At 35.4% G+C, this 22,605-nt stretch overlaps 1 protein-coding gene across 1 annotated transcript in view; it reads right to left on the bottom strand.

Moving 5' to 3' along the window:
• Dcc (DCC netrin 1 receptor) overlaps positions 1-22,605 on the bottom strand; it is a 268,312-nt gene that overhangs the window by 89,516 nt on the left and 156,191 nt on the right. The window contains exons 8-11 of the mRNA XM_050121731.1: positions 18,331-18,563; positions 14,773-14,911; positions 9,990-10,097; positions 3,477-3,671 (exon numbers count right to left, since the gene is read on the bottom strand). Of these exons, the coding sequence (XP_049977688.1) occupies positions 3,477-3,671; positions 9,990-10,097; positions 14,773-14,911; positions 18,331-18,563 (675 nt within the window). The remainder of the gene's footprint in view (positions 1-3,476; positions 3,672-9,989; positions 10,098-14,772; positions 14,912-18,330; positions 18,564-22,605) is intronic.

The raw sequence follows: 22,605 nt of genomic DNA, 5'->3' as shown, positions 1-22,605 counted from the left end.
CCCTCAAGAGGTAGAGGCAGGCAGATCTTTGTGAGATCAATTCCAATCTAGCCTACATATTAACTTTCAGGCCTGGAAAGTCGACATAGTGATACTTGTCTCAAAAAGAATTACTGAACATTATCTTCCAACAGAGATTAAATGAATTGTAATAGTTACTTTTTATCAAGGACTTATTAGAAATAGAATTTATAATTGTTTATGTCATGTGACTGAAACCACCATGTCTTTCCTGATACAATTTGAAATCTAAGCCAGTTTCCCACGTCACTTTCAGTGAATTTTACTTCTGGGTAGGGAAGAATCATATTTTAAAATACCAATTATGAAAGCCAGGAGAATAGATCATGCTCTATTGAGAATTCGTCACTGAACACTCTGCTCTTTTGGGAAGAGGAAATGACGTTCCCTCACTATAGAAATTTTCTGTGACCCTCTTCCCAAGTGCAATCACAAATATAATTGCTACTTTTAGCTGTCAATCTGAGTACATTTTGAACTAAGGAACACCCAAGTGACTGGATACAGCTGCAAGGGACTTTTGTTGACTGAATCAGTTGAGGAGAAGACCCATCCTAAATTTGAATATTCTAAGTTGGGAAGACCCAGTTCAAATTTGGGCCACAACTTCTGGATGTAGCCTATATAAAGGACATGGAAGAAGGGAGTGCTTGCTCTTTGCTTCTTTGCCTTCAATTTCCCTAGAAGTTCATTTCTTCACTGGAATTAGAGCCCCATTTTTCGTTATTCTGGCATATGCTGAGACATCCACACTTTGTGAACTGAACAATTACTGGATTCTTGGACTTTCCATTGGGAGACAGCCATTGTTGAAAGAGTTGGATTACTTGTTAACGACTCTAACAAATCCTATGTATTATACCACATAAGGGATTTATTATACAGTAATAATAATCTAAGAAATCATGCACAATATGCATGTACGTGTGAATTATTACATGTAATATATTATTACCTATGACATATTCTTTTAGTTGTTTCTATAATGAGTCTTAATATAATAGGTGAACACATCAATGAAGATTTCACTGGAAGTAATACACCCAGAAACATACATCTTGCAATGTTTTAACTGTAAAGGAGTTTCTAAATAGACGTCTGTGAAGGATATTTGGAAGGGAGGTGGGAATTTGCATAATACTATTTAGTGATAAAAATTAAGTGGAAAATTAATTGTAATTAAAATTTCAAATAAATAAACATGTCACAGATATGTGTATATGTGCTTTCTAATTATACATGTTCTTTTAGTTTACCAGTGACTATTTACCAAGTCTCCTAAAGCCCTCTAGCTTTTTGCTAATGGCAAAAGACAAACTCAAATCTCAAGTACAAAATGCTGCTACTTTGCAAAGTCTGAATATGGAAGAAAGAGACTTGTGGACACCTGCCTCGGGCGTGACTTGCAATGAAACATTTACCCATTAGCCAGCAGACTACAGGGATTCCCCAGCTTCAGAAAAACATCTGAAACACTCTCTGTCAAACAAGGTCACATACTGATGGACAGAGGCCTTCTGCATTAAAACAACTTTGGAAAGAGCAAATCTTCAGTCAGAGCAATTTCATGATTTTGTCTTTGGTGTAGCCATAGTTCAGTGAGATATCAAATCTTTTATGATGGATAATTTATTGTTCTTAAAACACTTGTAATTTAAAGTGACATAAAAATTACATTTCTTTGCAGAATTCAGGTTATATTAAAGATAGCAGTGTCTGTATTATTATTATTTTTTTTTGGTGTGAGTAATCTAAAACTTCCCCAAGACATGAAAAGATTTTTACCATGTGAGCAAACTTTATTCACAGAATGCCTTTGATTACTATTAAGAACAGCATCAGATCAGTACATTAGACCTAATTCTTGTAGACTATTATAAAAGAAATTTTGTAACTTGTCTCCAGCTTAGGAAATGACTTAATAGATGATTCCAAGGTAGTCAAGATAAACAGTAACGAGCTGAATGTTAACGTTATTAAATAACCTCCAGGAAGGCTATCAATGTGGGCCAGTATATCCTGCGGCAGCTCATCAATCTACCGTAGAAAACATTCCGATTCTCTAAATCACCATAAACCCTCCCTGACATCTCTTGCCTGGCATGCGCTATGAGCATGAAATTAATTTGGCACCCGCCTATAGATAAAATTTAGGCATTTGCAAAACATTATCTAGTTACATTCTATGATTCTGTGAAATGAACAACTGGCTGCCTTTCAATTGCTCATGAAGTAAAACCTGATTTAGACATGAGGTCCGCAAAACCCGGACAAAAACTAGCTCATTCGCTGCTCACCTCCCTCCTCACTCTTACTGTGACATGGAGAACTGTCACACAGGCTTAGGATGAATGCTTGCTTGTGTATTTTTTGGCAAAATTTCAGGTAAGCTGTTAACAAAATCCAGCTTTTGAATAGCTTACTCATGAGAATTCAAAAGTCCACTACATATTAGCATATCTTCCTAATGCATTGAGAAGCAGGCTATGCAGTTACTCCAAGACCCTTCTTCATGAACAGCAAAAAAAGTGAGTAGAATTGTCAATCATGTATGTCCTTTTAATTTCTCACTTGTTTTTGATCATGTATTCATTTTTTTCTGGAAAAACATATATACATAATGTTGTCACACTTTTAAGACCCACTCTATCTATCCTTGCATAAAACAGAACATAGTACAGCAAATATACATCTATAAATATCAACTATGGGCCATGCAAATTATTTTTTATCGTCGACTGAGGCTCTTGCAAGCATTTCATCTTGTATGAAAATATTACTGGATTATAAAAGAGTACATTTTTATGCCATCAATATTTGAACTCTGTACTTTCTATAAGTATACCAACTATTTTTAAATTGAGTGCACATACACGTGTATACACATACACACACACATATTCTTACTAGAATGTGGGGTTTCACTTACCCATCATATTAAACTTTTTTTTTTTTGCTTTTGTGTTATCAACTTGCCAACCACATTTTTCTTTGTGCAATTTGTTGGTTTATGTTATTAAAGTTTACTTTAATAAATAAGAATAATCATTATTGAAAGGAAATAGGGTTGCCAATTTTTGGCTATATACGTAATTCAATACATCTACATTTTTATTTCCTCATATTAAATGGTCTAAGGATTCATTGCACCTCAAATAAAATTGGTATACATGAAACTAATGCAAAATGCTGGATGGTATAAATAAAAATACAGATTAAATATGTCTTCTGGTGTTAATGCCAGAAAAATGTGGTAAAACCATATTTGACATATTGTCTTTGAGTTTAAAATAAATTTAAATTTATTTTGAATGCCCACTAGCAAGTATTATCACCAAAATAAATATAACGGTGTAGGTTTGTTGGTTTGTTTTTCCTAACACAGACTATGGAGGTATTCTGTGAGTAACCCCCCCCCCCCAAAAAAAAACAAAGAGACGAGAAACAATTCAAACCTTTCAAAGTCCTGAAAAGGATAGGATCGGAGAGGGGCCCCACGCCTTTCGCATTCCGTGCTTGAATTCGAAAGTAGTACATGGTGTCGAGGTTGAGATCCATGATCTGATGGGTCAGCCGGTCACCGCTTATAGTCTCCATAATCCAGTCGTCTATTGGTATATTCTTGTCCAAGGTATAAAACAAGATGTAAGCTGCATAAATAAACAAATGTAATTTTTTTTTTGGTGTACATGTAGTAGTTCTCCTTTAAATGCACACATATTTCTCAAATATATTTTGTAATAATCATTATGTGTCTACAATCTACAAAGAACAACATTCTGCTTAGCAAGCAATGACTTTTTTAATATTGTAAGAATTAGTTAGTAATTGTTTCAATGCATAGAATCAGAACATAGAGTAGGCCATCAGAAATAAAATATATGCCATTCTTAAAAATTGGTGTTTTAGCTACCTATAAATCCTGATTATTTGTCTTTTCTAAAATACAAACACTATGATGAATTTAAAACTGAGATAACATGCCTGCATAATACTCATGGCGGTCCAATAATGAATGATAATGAATTAATATTGATTTTGGCTGGGCTTAAATAATAAAGATACATTGTAAGTATAAATACTGTACATATTTATAATGTTATAAAAATGAACAGTCATATTTTCTTTTTGCAGTCACTCTGGGAGATTTGCAGGACCTGTGTGGCACTCCTCTCACAAGTAACGAAGCCAGTTGGAAAAAGGGCTGGAGGAAGATTCTCAGATATTAGTGCCTATCACTGGAGGGCTTTAATTATATGCTTTGGGAGTATATCAGTAGAATGGTAACAATTCACGTACTTATAATAGTCTAATTTGAATATACACTGAAAATCAGTTAGCCTTATGAAATATGCATATCTGAACACCAGTCTTAGCCAACTTAGGTGCTCTTATTTAAAAGCATCAGTAACTTACATATTACATTGTCAGATGAAACTGTATGGAACTAATAGTGTGTGTTTTTGTTATATAAACATGGTGTTGTCCTTCCTTTCTGCCAAAATTCTGTAAATAATATTTGCCTTACATTCCACATTGTTTATAAGTCTAATAAATCTGCATAAGTTTCTTTTATATAATCTTTCTTGTTTTTATTGTTCATACACTGTACTGTGTTACGTAAGCATATGAAAATCACTTTCTTAAAGCGATATGCTGTCCTTTAAAAACATTTTCCTTTGAGTCGCTCTTGCTCCCATCTGGACTGGGAACTGTCACTGCTGTGTCTGAACCATGCTTACTTCAGAGTTCTCCGACTGAATTTCACCTGTCTTCAGAAGCATCCCTGCACCAGCACAAATCCGCACTGTAGGAAGCTCGTAGCCCCCATTCCTTGTTATTCACACCAATCTAACTTCCCTTACCTTCTGAATCCAAATCGATTCCATCAATTGAAGTCCTGTTAAGGTATTTCTGACACATAAAAGTGGTCCTTGGCCATGAGCTTTCTGGCCTGTAAGCTTTGTGTTTTTAATAAATTCGGATAACACCTGTGCTTTTGTATCACTCACTACACTGCCTTATAGGACTTTCTTGGATATTTGGAGCTCTATGATTTCTGGGTTCTAAACCGGGAATTTCTTCCCTGTTGATCTGTATATTTAAGCTAAATTTCAAAATACAGCATCCACAAATCATTTTGTCTTAAATAAAGACTGATTAATGAAACTTATACCTATTTTGTGTTAATTCTCACCTTTCCTCTTTTTTTTTTTTTTTTTTTTTTTTTTTTTTTTTTTTTTTTTTTTTTTTTTNTTTTTTTTGTATTCTTTCAAACCTGCCTTCATGGGAATTACCTCAAGGGTGGGTATACTTTAGAAAAATGACCTCGGGGCAGGATTTTTTTCATTTAATAATTTGGTTGACCATATTTGATGGCTGCAATTACTCCTATACATTCTCTGGTCTTCATGCATTTGTGTGATGTTGTCCTCCTGAGCTAGGATGAGTTCTAAATCTTGCCTCTCACCAACATAATTATGCATCAGTATACTCTAACATTGAGTCAAAGGAGATTGGAATTTCTGTTCTGTCAGCAGATTCCATGATTCTTTTCCTATGGTGGTTTTGATGAAGTGCATCTCCAGTGAAGTTGACCAGGAAGCAGGAAGTAAGGGTTAATTTTGGGCATCAATAAGGAACCAAAACCTCCTGTCAATCATGCATGTTGAGAAGCTAAATTATTACCAATCACCAACAATGAGACTTTAGCTAGGTTGATATATTGATTTATGCCTTCGAAAAGTAACAGTAAAGATATTCTAGATACACAGAAATTGTGACCACAACCATGTGTTGGTTTTGGCTACTAATACATGGTAATATTGCCAGAAGTATATACACTGAGGATAATCTCTATAAGCTGTGCTCAAAATTATTCCTGTGATCAAGCAATGTCATGAGCAAATTCTTGGTTGATCTGTGGAATTTTTATATTTTTGGACATCTGTTGCCATGTTAATATGAAAGTTTGGTCATGTTGAGAGTTTGAGGTAAGGGAGAAGGTATATTATGATAGAGAACAACACAGAATATGAACATGTTATATGAGTCTTTCTAAACATTCCGGTTCGGGAGGGTTTTAAACTGTCATTGTATAAAAGTGTTTTCATGGATATTTGTTCATTTACAGTTAATTTCTTATGCTAAAAATTATAAAATATCTTCATATTTATCATCCAAATCAGTTTCTCCAAGAAACCATGTCTATTTGAAGAATATCCTGATATTTACAATTTTTCTTTCTTTCTTTTATTTATTATATCATGTATTCTACCCCATCTGAAAAAAAAAATTAAAAGAAAAAAGGAAATATTCTTTATGGCAGCAGCCACACCCTCTGGCATGTTTTCATTCCTCACAAAATTCACGAGTAATCAGTACTGAAACTCACTAATTGTATGAATATCTGTAGTATAGTCTTGTTTTGGATTAATGACTTGGTTTATTTTGTTATTTTTTTTATTGAGTCTGGATTTCCATGTCTGATAGCCCTCGCTGCCCTGGAACTTGCTGTGGAGACCAGGCTGATTTTGAACTCACAGAGATCCACCTGTCTCTGCTTTCCAAATGCTGGCATTAAAGGCACGTGCTATCATTACCTAGTGATTAATGACTTCTAATGAAATTAACATTTTCCATGCTGTTGTAAGGGCACAATGCATATGAAACTTTGAAAATTACTTTCCCACCTACGTAGCTATGCTCTTTTATGATTTTTTTTTAAATTTTTACAGAAAAAAAACAATGCATTGACTTTCACTGTGATTCCTCTAAATAATTTTTTGAAGTATTCAAAACTGTAGCCGATTAGCTAAAGCTCATCTTGTGTCAGGTTCTGACAATTTAAAATTGTCCTTCCACCAGTCATGATATTATGGTGACACAGATGATTACATTTTTTTTAATTTGACAATTAAAACTTTCCAAACTTCAGTTGAAGATACTATTATCCAACGCTAAAAAGTGATCTTGGAGAAAGCTCCCAGATTCATCTGAATGGCCAGGTTTGGGTATATTCTCAAGCTACAGAATCCACCATCTAAAATTTTAAATTGCAGACTTTCACAACTCCACAGTCTCCTTTGGAAATGTGTGAATCTGTTACCAATGGCTGTCTTCTGCCCTTCGTTGTCATCTCATTCTTTCACTTGGCACATCTGACCGAAAAAGTAAAGTTTCGTGTGAAATCAGAGTTTGGAGGTTCCTCTGGGACTGTTGGTACAGCTAGGTGCTCTCGTCTTAAAGTCACATTTATCTAATATGCATACAATGCAACATTACACAGTTATCATTCTGCTCCTCCTCACATAAGCGGGCATTTGGAATTCAAGAAGCAATGTGCCAGAATTTGTTCCATCTTTTCTCTATCCTTTTTATATTTTTCTACGTTTATTCTCTCATCAAACATTAATGTTGAGAATAAAATGACCCATACTCTGGTAAATGGGACTTAAGCAGTAGTTAGGACAACTGTCCAAAATGGAATAAAAATAATGGTTGAATGATTTCACAATCCAAGAGACTTTAGGGCAGAGGAATTGGTTACAGTAGCACAAGACACATTAAATAGAGTTCCCCTTCCACAGAGCAGGTACACTGCTTTGTGTTGGGTAGGTCAAGGTATGTCATGTGATCTCTGACAAAGAGTTCAACCCAGCCAGGACCTTCAATCTTCAACAGGTTTTAGTAGGCAATCATGGTAATTGTGCGTGGATGAATTACTTCAGAAATCTTGTATTTCTTTGAAGAACAGTAAGAATATGTGATCAGTTACTATTTTATTCTTTTGAACAGGACAAGTATATTGCCACTGCGTCCTCTGTTGTGAACATTATATTAAAAATTATTCTAAATTCCCTGCATATGATGAGTTCATGATCAGATTAGCATGACATTGGTTTTATCTGATGTACCTTCTCAGCATTGAAATTCTTTATTTATTCATGTTTTCTCATCTCATCTTTTTGAAGTCCATGGATTTGCAACATCCTGGGTGAGGTAACCAAACCCAAAATACAAATATTGAATGTTTTCACCTGTATCTCGATTTTAGCTTTTAAGCTGTAAATATGAGAAACCACACAGGTTATGTGGCTATTAAGGAATGATGGGGAGGAGGGGAGTCTTCCAAGGAAAGGGTAGGATACCCTTTTACTTCTTTGATAGAACATAGGGAAATTGAGTTGGTGCCCAACTAGAAGATTCAGCCCAATGGAATAATGTTCGCAGTGCTTAAGGTACTTTCCACGGGAAAATAAAGATAATCATCAATATAACTCAGATATAATCCTCGTGTCAGCTTTTAAAGTTTTTGGTACTTCCTGTGTGTGTGTGTGTGTGTTTATGTGTGTGTGTGTTAACCGCAGGAAAAGGAGACTCATTCAGTGTCATCATATTGGGAAGATGGACCTCAATCCATACATACCTCCCAAACCTCTCTCCAGGTTCCTAGCATAAGGGTAAGAGATTTCTTAATTTGGCTAAAATTCTAATTTTTAGATTGGTAAAGCAAAATTGAGGCTTTGCTTTTCAGAGTTGAAAATACATTCTGTTGTTTCCTTTGCTAAGTTGACGGTTTATTTGAGGAAGAGTCAAGAATGTAGCAGTGGAAAGTGTGACTCATTTCGTAGCTTACCAAACATAGCTTTCATCATATCTTTTTTTTCATTAAAATTTCTATATTCTTCTTAAAATTTCATCTATTTTTGACATATGTTTATAAAAACCTGCTTATAATGAAATAAAGCATAAATAAATCAAAAGCTACAAACTTACTGAAACAGATCTAATGAAAGTAGACCAGACCACAGAGAAATGAAAATAAAAAAATATTAGAATGTATTCTTCCAAGTTTTCAAAGGGCTAGCACAGTGACAATTGAACACATATCCTCTTGGGGGAGGAATTTTATGCTTCGGATCTGTCCACTTTTTATCAGTTTCACATGAAATTTCTGTTTGCTATTACATTAAGAACCATTTCCTAAGCAAAACAAATCTTCAACTTCAATCACATTGATAAACTTCACATCATCTCTTTATTTTGAAAAAAAATCACAAAGTACCATATAACTTGAGTTTGTCATCTAAAACTGCATGTTCCTTGTTTATTTGTATCACAGGAAGACTCAGTCACTCTGCTAATTTATAGTATTGCCATGCACCTCTTGTACATACATGTAGAAGAGTAAAGAGAGACTTGTAAATTTCTAACCCAATGGTTCTCCTTCATTGGGCTCTAATGCGCACATTTAGAGTTGTGTAATGCTTTTCATAATAAGTTAATTCTATGAAGATATCTATTTAAAGCCTAAATTGATCATTTGAATGCAAACTCTCTAGTAGAACTCCATTATGTTTCTTTATATATATATACTAAATTAACATCATAGGCTTCTAATGGATGTTTTAATTAGGCATTTTTGTTATCAGCTATATTAGGAAAAATAAAAGCTGTCACTCTGAAAATTCATTTTCTGTCAGTCAATATTAAGTATTTTCTCAACCTTATTGTTTAAGAATGAAGCTAAAAGCTAAATGAGAAGTAAAAATCCCAAGACAAATCTCCTTCACACATTGCACAAAAATGCAAGGCCGCCAGAATTCCTTTAAATTTTGTAACTGTCAAATAATCAGCTTCCTTTCAGTCATTCATTGTTACACTCATTCCATAAGAAGATTGTCTTAATGGTCCATAGGATAAAACACAAAATGCCTATTATGAATGAAACACACATATTTCGCACAGAAACTGAAAGCCGATATTCATGTGTGTGTACTTGTATGAACCCTAAGAGAACTACAGCCTCAGCAGGGGAGAAGAAGCACCAATCAGAGAAGATGAGGAAATGAACCAAGATGCTGAATCAGAAACTCCACACAAAGAGAAAGAGCAGCTGTGTAGTAAGCAAAGTAAGGGGCAAAGGTCAAGGTGGGACAAGGCTGGGGAGGAAGCTGGATGCTTACCAGTGATCTTCCCATTGGCTTCCAAGGGAGGCTGCCAGCTCACAATGACAGCCCGAGGCTTCCCTTCTCGAGTTATGACTGTCAAATCCTTGGGAGCAGAAGTCGGGGCTGTGAGATGAGACAGAGACAAGGTCTTGTCATTGGTGGTGGAAAAAGAAGCTGGTGGGCATTTTCTCATGGCGCTAACAATCAGGATCTATCATCAGGTATGTCATGTCTATTTTGCCTTTTACAATTCACTGCAACTCTTCGAATGGCAGAAGGGAACGAGTAGAGTTGGTACTTTACCATGGGAGCTCAATGTCTTGCAAAGGAGTGAGGAAAGGCGGGGCTAAAGAATGCAATAGGTGCTTTGAAGTGAGCTCACACTCATGCATGTATGTAGAATTGTATGCTTAATGAACACATGAACTGCATAACTTCCATTAAGGAACCTACTGAAACTCTAGTTAATTACAACTGAAAAAACTAACCTACCAAGTTTCATGAAACAAAAGAGATACAAGCAAACAACAACAAACACAAAACTCCATAAAAACATGTTAAATATTATAGGCTAAAAATATACTAGGTATTTTCTAAAGGGAGAACAGAAATTGAGAAACAGAAGTAGAAAAGACAAGTAATATATGAGAGACTTTCATCAATCGGACATGAAATAAGATACCAAGAAATTCTGCACTCTTCAGATCTATTTCTTCTCTATGTTGTGCAAAATTAAATGCCAACATATTCTAGAGATGGAACCAATTCTGTGCAGCCCATTCACCATCTTTCTGAACTCTTCTCATCTGTTTATTACCCCTTTGAAGACAGTTTCCCTTCTAAGTAGCTAGCAACCTTCCAGGCTCATTATCAGCAGTCTCTTTGTCAGCCTTAGTTTGACACAGGGAGATTCGGAGCCATCCCTTCTCTCCATCTGTGTTCTGCTTTCTTGTTTCCAAATAGGACTCCAGTGAATAAGAAGAACAGAACTAGATTTCTATTTGAACCCATCTTCATTCTCTTCTCAGTGCTTCAGAATGCCACATAGGCTAAGTCATCCCATTAGCTACACTCCACTTCCAGAATACCTTCCTGTGTATTTGTAGACATGAACCAAATGGAAAGACACAAATCATCCCCATGTGTCATATTTTATTTCCTCAAAGGCCATTGGAACTCTAGTTAGTCCAAAGTTAGGCTAATTTTGCTATGTTGGCAATCACTTAATATATTTAAATTTTCAAAGGAAAATGGGAATGACAGTAACCCACAGGAGGAGGAAAAAAAAGGAAGATAAGAAGAAAGAAGGGGGTGGGATGAGATGGACAAGAAGAAAACATATGTCAAGAGGCATTGGAAGAACAACATTGATTTATAGCAAAATATCAAAGAAGGAATGGCATTTTACAAAAGGATTATTTTCCTAAAGAGTTCATTCAAGGTATTTCATAGTCCATGAATAGAAAGGGTGGATACAGTCAGAATTGATTCAGATATTATACAAATCATATACATAATTTAAATTATGAAAGAAATAAATAGATTGTGACTTGTCAGATTTAATATTTTCTTACCTATGTTAAAGTTCAAATAGATATTTATTTAGGAAATCAGCAAAGGGTGATGCAAAGGTTACTTTACCAGTCAGCTCAGGTATTGAAAAGAGGAAAAGAAAAATCCTTCAATTTTTTTTTTGCTATAATAAATACATAGGAATGTACTGAGAACTTGGTTCCTCAAACACTCTGTTAATTCATGTGTTTCAGGTGTGTGCATATCTTTATCCTTAAGCTGTGGGAATGATGAATAGAAACTTCAGTGTTGCACTTTTTGGCTCAAATATTTAAAATTTCCCCATGAGCTGCAAATGTACCCCTAATATCTGGGAAAGAAATGGACTTGATGGTTCCCGCTAGTACCTAATGATTGCCCCAAGACTGTGACTAGGTATTATTTTGTAAAACTTTCCCTTATTTTTTCAAACAGAATTTGTACTTTATACTGTTTCCTATCATTTCAACATGCCCCAAAATTGGTGACTTCATTTCTTCTGCTACTTCATGGTTCTTATGTTACTTCATGATTCTCAATATAGTTATCCTTTTAAATGGTTGTTATTCTCTCTAAAATAGAGACTGTATTTTTTTTTTATGCCTAGTACCTGTCTCAAGGCCTGGAAGTTACAAATCAACCCATTGTGTATACTGAGCAAGACCTATCATCTCTGTGGCTCTCACATGTCCCCTACCCACAGATTTCCATTTTTTTCATTTAGTGTATGAACAGAGGGGAAACCATTTAGACTTAGAAAATTGCAGACATGAAAATTACATTACGCTTTTGTTATTTAGATTGTCAATATTCCTTTGTCCCTCTTCCTTTCAGAGAAACATATGGAATTTTCTTTTAGACAGAAAAAAAAAGGTTGTCTTTAGGCCATACAAGCTTCAAGGCTACACGGATTTGTAATGTAGACTCTTTTAACCAGCTTTTTTTTTTTGCTCTTTTTTTTTGACAACTATCTCAGGAAATACCTATAATGTCCTCTCTTCTGAACAGTTGACTAGTAATTGATACAAGCAAGGAAGACATGCAGGTTCAAAACACAAGGGTGATAGTCCGGTAAGGGCAGTGCAGTGATAGTTTCTTATAGCTGTGACTAGCTCCTTTGTGGCAGCATTCCTGTTAATTGTATTTTAATATAGCTAATCAAAATAAAATAAAAGATTCCTCATCTGGACAGAATGAACTATTTTAATTTAAAAATTTGCCAACCATCCTTAGGTTTACTACAGAGGCCCTTCAGCTTGTAGCAAGAAAGCCCTGGTGCCTATATCTTATTTCAAAATTAAAGCAAATCTTCAGGTTATTTTTTCCAGCTCATTTCCTCCTCACAGTTACAGAATTCACGGACACTTGTGAATTGCTTCTTTCTTCTCATCATCACCCAGGGATCTCATCCACATGCTATTTACACCTTTGCTCAGATCATTATCTGATTTGACAATCACTCTGTCTGCTAACCACAGGTCTCAAACTTATTATCTTTTAGTCTGTGTTGGGAATGACCATTGGTGCCTCTGTAAGGCTAGGTGCTTGATGAGAACTGTGTAGAGTGCATTTTGCATGGCAGGTGCTGGTGTGCATTTTATGTCTGTGCATGGGAAAAATGCATGAATTTCTTTACTTTAAGATGAAAGGAATATTCTTTCAGCCAAATCCTATCAGGTTTTACTTATTCGATTTTTTTGTTTGTTTTGCTAGTTTATATTTGACTCTGTTCCTGACCTTTAGGGTAAAAAGACAGAAATGGGTATTTTATAGTCCTCATGGTATGCCATTCACTTGGCCGAACCTCATTTTCCTTATAAACTGCTGACGTTGGCATCCAACTCACAATTAACAAGGGAAACTTTTTTTTTTTGCTGAAAAATCTACCAAGTGCTTTTAAATTTAATAAGATAAACTTCAAAGTACCTGGTTTATAAGGGTCCCTGAGTGAATTGGGTTTTTTTTGTTTTTTTTTCCATTATTCTTTTTTTTATTAAATATTTCTGTCTCTTCCCCACCTGGGAAACTTAATAATGTATAATAAGTAAACTACAATAAAGAACGTTAAGATGAGACTATAAAGAAAGTTTTCCTGGAACTAACTCTTGTATACAGGTTGGCCTCAAACTCACAGAGATCTGCCTGCCTTTGCTTCCCAAGTGCTGGGATTAAAGGTGAATGCCTCCACCGCCTGGCTCAAGAAAGACTTTTATAGATAGAAGTACCTACTAAATGTAGAGCTCTAAAAATTAAGGCAAAAACCATAAATAAAATTAAAGTTGCAACATCAAGAGGCAAATTCTAGGGGAAAAATATAAATTTTACATACCTAAATATAATATAAATAACAAACCAATTAAAAATAGAAACTATTAGAGCTGGGAAGGTTACTAAGTGGCTAGGAGTACAAATAACTCTTGCAGAGGAACTGAGTTTGTTTCCTGCACCCAGGTCATGTGACTTCAAGAGTTCTGACACCCTCTGCTGGCCACTGTTGGCACCTGCAGTTATGTGTGCAGACAAAACACAGCCACAAATATAAAAATAATTAAAAGCAAAATAAAATATGTTTTAGAAGATATTCTTTAAGAAGTAGGTTTTGGTAAACTCTAGTGCCAAATTTGAAAATGTTTTAATTATAGATTTATTATTCCTAGAAAATTTGACTTCTGAACTTTATGTTGACTTGTATTGATGTAGATCCAAGATCTCTCAAAATTCATACAAGTTTTTCATTATGTGAACCTATTTTCAAAGTATAACCAAGGCCAACCGGAAATACTTCTTATTCCAGATGTCCTAATTAGAATTAAAAAAAACCAGGAGGCCAATTTTGTAATTTTTAAATTTTGCCTCAGATTATCCAGTATCTATTAGGACTGTTGTTCAAAGCACCCTTCTATCAGATAGAGTTCGATAATTAGATTCCCATTATTTTTAAACACATTGAAGAGAATTCCTATTCAGATCCTATGAGTTAATGTTCTAAAGAACTCATTCTAATAATCTGATTAATCATTCCACCAGATTGTTTAATCTATTTGATTCCCCTCATTCTCTTCCATGGGATTGCAATAATAACTATTAGCTGTAGAAGTGTTGTGAATTGTACGGGATATACTATTTAAGGCAGAACAAAGTATAATTTTGAAATCACACCAATCCTCTGTCTCCATTTCCACAGAATTTGTGAACACTGCTACTTAGGCCAAACACAAGCCTTTGAGGCCTGCGTCTCCTCACATACCAGCCTCGTAGGTGGTGGCGTGCGCTGTCATACTCCATGTGCTAGACCTTCTGTTCTTCGTCACCATGACCGAGAACTCATACATCGTGTTAGGCTTGAGACCCGTTGCTGTGTAGCTGAGAGAGGCTGTGTCTTCTGACTATACAAACCAGAAATAAGCAAAGAAATAAAAAGAATGAACTGTCAGTTCAGTAAATCAAGACATGTAAACCAACTAGCTAATGAGTCAGCCAAAAGTAGATACCAGTTCAAAATAACACAATAGCTAGGCCCCTTCTGTGCCAGTCCATATACGCTGACTGCTCATATATATGAGATTTATTGATAAAATCAGGCAGTGCTTTGTTCTAAGGGGAAGCCAACTTGGTTAGTTCCCTGTTCCCCTGAGCACAGGCAGAAGACAAATTTTATTTCAACCCCATTTCAAGACACTTTCTATTTGAACCCGAATTAAATTCATAGCTTTATCATTGAAATCTGGATTTCTGTTAGTCATCATAATTTTCATCTGCAAATAATTAATTTAATAGCATTATAGTGACTAAGATATTTAAAATCAAGACCTAGTTTTAAGTTTGAGTGCTTCCGAATACCTATTGATCAAGCAGAGCACGAGTGTGTCTGTGTGATGTTTTCTCCCTTTTTGAATATTTCACATATACAGAAACATGTATAGAAAGAACAGCAATTGATCAAAAAAGAATCGGCAACTGGATAAATAGTAAACAAGGAAATTGCATTGTAGAATATTGTATTTGGTTTTGAGTCCATTTGCTGCATTATAAACAAGCTTAATTATTTTAGTAGAAAATAAGTCAATTGTATCTTTCTTGCTTACTCAAAGAGCAAAAATGATAATAAAGAAAAAGCAGGCTAGTCTCACAGGTAAAAACTTATTTTCCACATGACCTGGCTCATTTAAAACTATGCAAATCTCTTAAAAACTTCAACTTCTGCTTATTGCTTATATCTTTGTCTTTTCCCAAGCTAAATGCTTCCTATTGCTTCTATATTTAAATATGTGTTGGGGATTTACATCTGGAAAAATTAAAGGCTTTTCCCATTGGTTGATGATATAAGTGTCTCATTATTACTGTATTATGGCAAAAATTATTAAATCGAACATTTATTATAGGTTAGGTTATAGTTATGAAAATCCTACATGTTTTTTACAACAAATAAAAATTGAAAGACACTAATAACATTTTATGATGTACCCATTCAACATATCAAATTAAAAATTTCAGAAGTATTTATCAGAATGCTTTTTCTAGACACTCATAGAGAGCTATTGTTACAATGAATAGCTAAACCTTAAAATACTTTGGAAAATCATATATGGTTGCAGTTGTAAACACAGGATAGCTGGGTAATACCTCTCTGGGCTCAAAGCTCCCATCTTCTTTTCTGTAAGTTTCATAAAGTACAAACTAAGTCATTTATTATTAATAACTTCAATATTTATGATATTCTTTTTCATAGACCTGTTATCCTCTTCATTTGTTCTTACTGTTCAACTGTCCAACCCTTTCCTAGAGACCTCTTCATCTCAGTGTACAGAAGTAGGTGTGTGTGTGTGTGTGTGTACTCTGCATGCGTAGAGGGCTGTTTGTAATTAATTAAATAATTCCCTTCATCAGAGAAGGCCCAGTTGAAATCTAGTTGCTTGGTCCTCAAATTCTTTGTGAGTCTGAGTAATTCCATGTCTGCTGTACTAGCCATTTCACTGAAATTATTTGCCTCAAGAAATCTTGGATCTTGTTATTCAAATGAGGCTAAAGAAAATAATCAAAATATTATTTCATATTCTGGCAAAAGTTCCCATAGCCATTCTTCAAAATGAATATTATCTACAAAGTTATGAACATAACAATTTTAAAGTGGGGAACAGTCTTTTCTGAAACTAAACTCAAAACTGAGCAATCTATATGTAGAGATACTTCTTAATACTCTCATATATTCTTTTTGTTTTCTTTCCTGATAATGCTATCTTTATTTATGGCTCTGCTGAGTCTGAAATCTAATACTGTAAGGAGATAGGTAGGGTACTTATAACATATATTTTATCAATATTATTTTATAGATTTGGTTGAGGACTTGCCTGGTCTATTAGGGCAGCAATATCAAAGAAAACTATTATTATTATTATTATTATTATTATTTATTGTTTCAGCTAAAAGTTGACTTATCACCAACCACAAAGTTCTGACCACTTAAAAGATAAAAGGCACTAAAGAAATTCCAGCATGACTGCAGACGAAGGCAGAATCATGAAACCAATGTGATTTTGCTCTGTTTCCAGTTTGGGGGTCAGAAATATTCCCCAGACAAGTGCATCTCCCAAAATTCCAATGTCTTGCAATCAGATTAAAGAACACAGTAGTTCAGCGGGAGGAAGGGAGCAATATTCTCTTTAGCAATTATTCCTGGGAAGTGTCAAGAAAGGTGACAGAAGTGGGTATGAGGAAACGAAGAGCTAGGGATCCCTTAGTTTTGGAGTAACATTTACATTCTTCTTCAGTTTATTTTTAGAGAAAACCTCATATTGTAGCCTAGACTTGCCTCAAACTCTTGCCAATCCTCGTGCTTTAGTACCCTGGATGATGATGATATTATAATGTTAAACTTTGTTTCCATTCCCAGTTATTGCCTTGTAAACTATTAACTTTCAGCTGTGTAACCTTATGTGAATCATTTATGGATTTTTTTCCAAGCATGCATCTATAAGGCGTTGCAAGTTATACATATTAAGTAAGTAGAATTAAAACTTTATTTCAGAATAAATGATCTCGAAGTGCTATGGATACAGAAGAGGAGTTTGTTGATTCTTCCAGTTTGTTGACACTGTCTACTACTTAAACACATCCATGCATTCTTGGGTTTGGAAGGCTATACATATTTCTTTGTTAGTAACTCTTTGTTCGAATTGCCGAACTTGGGCAGGAAAGATGGAAAAGTGAAATGACAGTCTCTTACGTGTCACTAGTGATCTCTGGGAATGAGTATGAAACAATTTGGAAACGAGTATGAACAGGAGGCTGCTGTAACTCAGGCTCATTTAAAGGAAGATGGTTTCAAAGCTAAATAAGGAATTCGGTGTTAATGCCTTGAAATTTATTTCTAGGGTGCTATAAAGTGTCATCACATCCCTGACCCCCCGTTGTACCCTGTATGAGTGGGTTGTGCAAATAATGGACAGTAATCTAGATTCTGAGTCAAGGAATCATATCATAATTTGTTCAGGAGCTAGTCTTGGAGCCCTTCTATTTCCAAAGGAAAATGACTTTCCTGTGGAAAGCAAAAGTCTGGTGCGAGCAGCATCTGGCGGGACTCAAACATCTTTTTGCAGCTCTTGATATTTTCCTACCTTGCTTTTGTTGATTTCCAAAGGCATAATTTTTCTTAACTAATTAGATATTCAGCTATTAAAATGCCTTGCTTTAGTTTGTGAAAGTCACTGTAGAAAAGCGCTTTATGGCACACCAGGAAACATGGAACACAATGCACCAAGCATATGAAAGATAACTTTAAATTTCGAGCAGTCAGTTTGATTTTCACCTTGTACTTGGCACTGGTAGAAAAGCTGGTCCTCCACCGGACAGTGTAAAGCCGCACGTCAGATGTTTTTTGGTTCTTCGGGACAGAGTTGTCTGCCCAGCTGACCCTCACAGCCTCATGGGTAAGAGCCACAGCCTGTACACCTACTGGTGGGAGCATGGGGGTGGAGACGTCTGGGCCCGAGGTGGGGAAATCATCAAGCAAAGGATAATAGTCAACGGGGTCAGTGGGATCTGGGTTCAAAACCCACCAAATGAAACCAACGAATAAATGTGTAAACAAAGAGTTAAAATAAATACCAGTGGTAACACATCACAATGAGTTAAATGCATGGCAAGATGAAAGGGAACATGAGAAGAACAAAAAAAATGCAATTAATTAAATCAGAACATATAATAAGAACAGTATTGCTATGTTAAAATAACTATTTCTTTATATTTATATCTAATTAGATTACATATCTTAGAAGTTCAACTTGTTTAAATGGTACACGTTGTTTCTTATAAAGTCTTGTATGCTACTTTATCAGGTACATGATTTGTCAATGATTTGAAGTAACAATAAAAATGACATTTCTGATTATTTTTCTGGAAATGGAAATGAATGCTATTGGATACCCTAATATTTTTCTTTATATATGACTTTATTGGGGTTTTGTACTTCTTTTACTATTATCTAAGTTATATCTCTATAAATATTGTCCAGTCAACACACAAACTATAATGAAAGAACCTTGATATATATCTTTCTATCAATGCACAAAACCAGAGTGAAGAGATATGCATGGTCACGTGGGCCAACATATATCTGTTGTACTATAATTGTGTGTGAGATGGCACGTGGTAAGCACGTTTTCTTAGACTGTAATATTAAACTCTAACAAAAGTGCTCATCTTCCTGTATTTACACACACGTATTCACACACACACACACACGTTAGTTCCGTTTTCAGTCCATTCAGGCATTCCTATGTTACATTCCTGATTCAGAAACTGCAAGTTCAGTGGAAAAAAATGCACATCAATGGATAGGGAAACAAATTAACTCCTCCAGAATAATGAGATTTCCACGGAGATATGAACGTGCTTTGACCAATAACATGACTGGAATCTGAAGAATGATGTGTGCTTTGACACAATTCTCCAAAACCCTTACACTTATCTTCTGCTCGGACGACCACAATCTCAGAAGCTTACTTTGCGGCAATCATAATCATTCCATTTTGAGGCACTCAAATTTATAGATAACAGGTTGAACAACCGACCTTTACGTGATGCAGTAAGGAATCTAACAAAAAATTGAAGCTGACAACACAGCCCTAAGACTGGACATTTGAAGTCATTTAAGGGAATGAGATCAGATAAAATGTAGAGGCGTCTCAGTAGCAGCTTATACAGTTTATGTTTTTAATAGCCAAGTTCAAAGCCGAGTGGTTGTTGGCTGTTCTGTTGACTCTCTTTTCCTGGAATTTCAAATTCTCATCTATTCATCATTGAGTTTTCCAACGAATTATTTAACATGTTACTGGGTTACTGGTTTGTAGTTTTGGAGAAAAGATTTAAAAAAAAAAAGACAGAAACAAAACAAAAGGAGAGAGAGAGAGAGAGAGAGAGAGAGAGAGAGAGAGAGAGAGAGAGAGAGAGAGAGAGAGAGAGAATATGATAGATTTGGGATTAAAATTTAATGTCAGAACCCAGGTTTTCTGTATTCCTTTTGATGTCTCTTCTTATTTAGGGCCCCTTTAAAGCCAAAGGAATTCCTGAAATGACAAAGAGAGCGGGAGACGCTGCATTTCTACAAGGGTTTGAATCTCACAGCAGGTCGGTGTAGCAGGAAAAGGGGCTTGTGCTGAAGTAAAGCAAGCACAGCCTTTCACGTTTCTATCCTTGCCTGACTCTGGGAGAAGAAATTGATGCACAGAGGAAGTGTAGTTCCACGTATGACCTGCTTTTCACTTATCCACATCATGGGCTACACCTGTGTCATATTTTGTTCCACTTAGTTCATGTAAACATGGTCTCTTATGTGCACCTTTGTAATGCTTTGAAGTCAAGTGATCCTGTACTAGGAAATGATAATAATCAATCCAACTAGTCTTGATTTTAGAAAATAAAAGTGGTCATGTTTGTTATTTATTGATTATTTGAGGGACAATTACAGAATAATCCTACTGTATTTAATGCAGTATTTTCTGTTGTGATTTTACCTATTGACCTAATGTGATCCAGAAAATTCTGCCAATGGCCAAGTTTTATTTTCTATCTTAGGGAACACAATTTTTTTTAGTCATTCTTTATGATAATTCCTCTAAAATGTTGGTGCATAATGTAATAACAATATGCTCTGTGGATTTTATCAATGTAAACTGCATAATTAGTTATTTTAACATTTACTCATTTTTTTATGACAGCCAGTTTCAATCATTCAGTGGCCATAAGAGCTTTGTCCCCACTATAAGGGACAGAGCAGATAAACAACATCTCCAGCATAGCAGAGCATTCCAGGAGACAGCGAGCAACAGTGTGAAAACATGCTACACATATTGCAAGCGCTCTTTGGTTCCCTGACCAAGAATTTCTTGAATAATTGGATGCAAGCATTCTTTTGCTACTAAATAGTTCTACTTCAATGTTTCTTCCTCTCCTAGGATGCCTTATACGCTCTTGAATTTCAGAGGCACATGAAGATGTACATGTTTATGTGAGCATACATGTGGATGAAAATATATATACTATNTGACCCTTATAGAATGTGCCTACTCCAGGATTCAAGAGGACAGATAGAGGGTGAACTCAGCTTACCACAAATGTGTGTGTGTGTGTGTGTGTGTGTGTGTGTAAAATTTTGCTGAAGAAGAAACAGACAGTCCCTAACATAGTTTGCCAATCTGTACCTTTAGTTACTCATTTGATACTGGCATTAAAATCGATAGTTTGCAACTGGATTGCACGTCGTTTAGACCTCACTAAAATGGTTCAGAATAAATTAATTCAAAGAGTGTACTTCATTAACTCCTGATTATTCTTTGCCCCTTTCCTTCTCCAGATGGAAAACAACTTGTTTTCACAATAAGAGTTAAAGAGAATTTTCTCGTATGGGGCCAAGCTGAAAGTTTCAGTCACTTGAACTCTTATTCCCAGTCTGAGAAAAGACTCCAGAACTCACCGAAGGCTACTAGCACATGATTTAGTTGCTCCAGGCTTGATGGTTATGCTAGCCAAATGTTTTCATTGCCTTCAGGATATTTTGTGTTTACTTTTTGCTGGATTCTTTCCAGGACTTCTCATGGGAATATTTAGCAACAAGTCAAAGATAAAGAATATTTTTTACATGACAATATGACACATTTATTGATGAGAGATTCTCTCAGAGCCTTAGCCTTTGATTCCATTTGTTTGCCCTTTGTTCTCCATGCTGTGTAGAAGCATAAAAATAATTCTCCTTCCAGGAGAAGAGTATATTCTTTATTGTGAAGGGGCTGCTTTACACATTCCTCTGCAACCCATCACTGACTTTTCTTCAATAATAAATTTCCTGACATAATTTACAACTTGAGCATCATTTCGTTTCTCAGATCCATTAGAATCAGAGTTATAAGATGAAAATAAAACTTGTGTTATGGATCACTGACTTTTGAGAAAACACCGTGGCAATGCCATATGCTAAGAATTAAAAACTGACAGCAAATGCCACAGGGAAAGTTGTTAATAGCACAGACTCTTCCTTCTGCGCAGCCTACCTTCAGTTTATCTGAACTCTGCCCTCTTCACTCACTGCTCTCATGTTCCACTGGAAAACTGACTTTCGTGTTTATGCCCAGTAGGTCGTATTCGTGAGATTTAAATTTTGTATTGATAAAAGAAAAGCAGTGAAACACTGGCCTCGGTGGAATCATATGTCACCTGATCACAGTTCAATGTCAGTTTGGACAATGAGAAACTTCATGATGAACAGTAAAGAGATGACATACACAAAAGGTCAACCAGGGAAATCACAGGTGCATAGTATTCTATTTCCCAATAAACCTCACTTTTGGGACAGTCTGAGAGAAAAATCCCAAGTGCTCATCTATTATTCTGTATCTTAGTTCCAAATCTAGAACTCAATGCACATCATTTTTCTAACAAAGAGGGTGACACTTTTCTTAGGAAACAGTTTCCAGCCTCATGTTTATTCTTTTTGAGTATTTATGAACACCTTTGGTGGCATAGCAAAAGATCTTGTCTCAAATGATAGCTTCCAAATTTGCATCCTTTTGGGGGGTGGAGGAGGTCA

The sequence above is a fragment of the Alexandromys fortis genome, unplaced genomic scaffold (assembly GCF_014885135.2).
Source record: "Alexandromys fortis isolate MF-2015 unplaced genomic scaffold, M_Fortis_MF-2015_v1.1 scaffold_202, whole genome shotgun sequence".
Lineage (NCBI taxonomy): Eukaryota > Metazoa > Chordata > Mammalia > Rodentia > Cricetidae > Alexandromys > Alexandromys fortis.
Note: the sequence above shows the minus strand (reverse complement) of the source record. Positions and strands in the feature narration are given on the sequence as shown.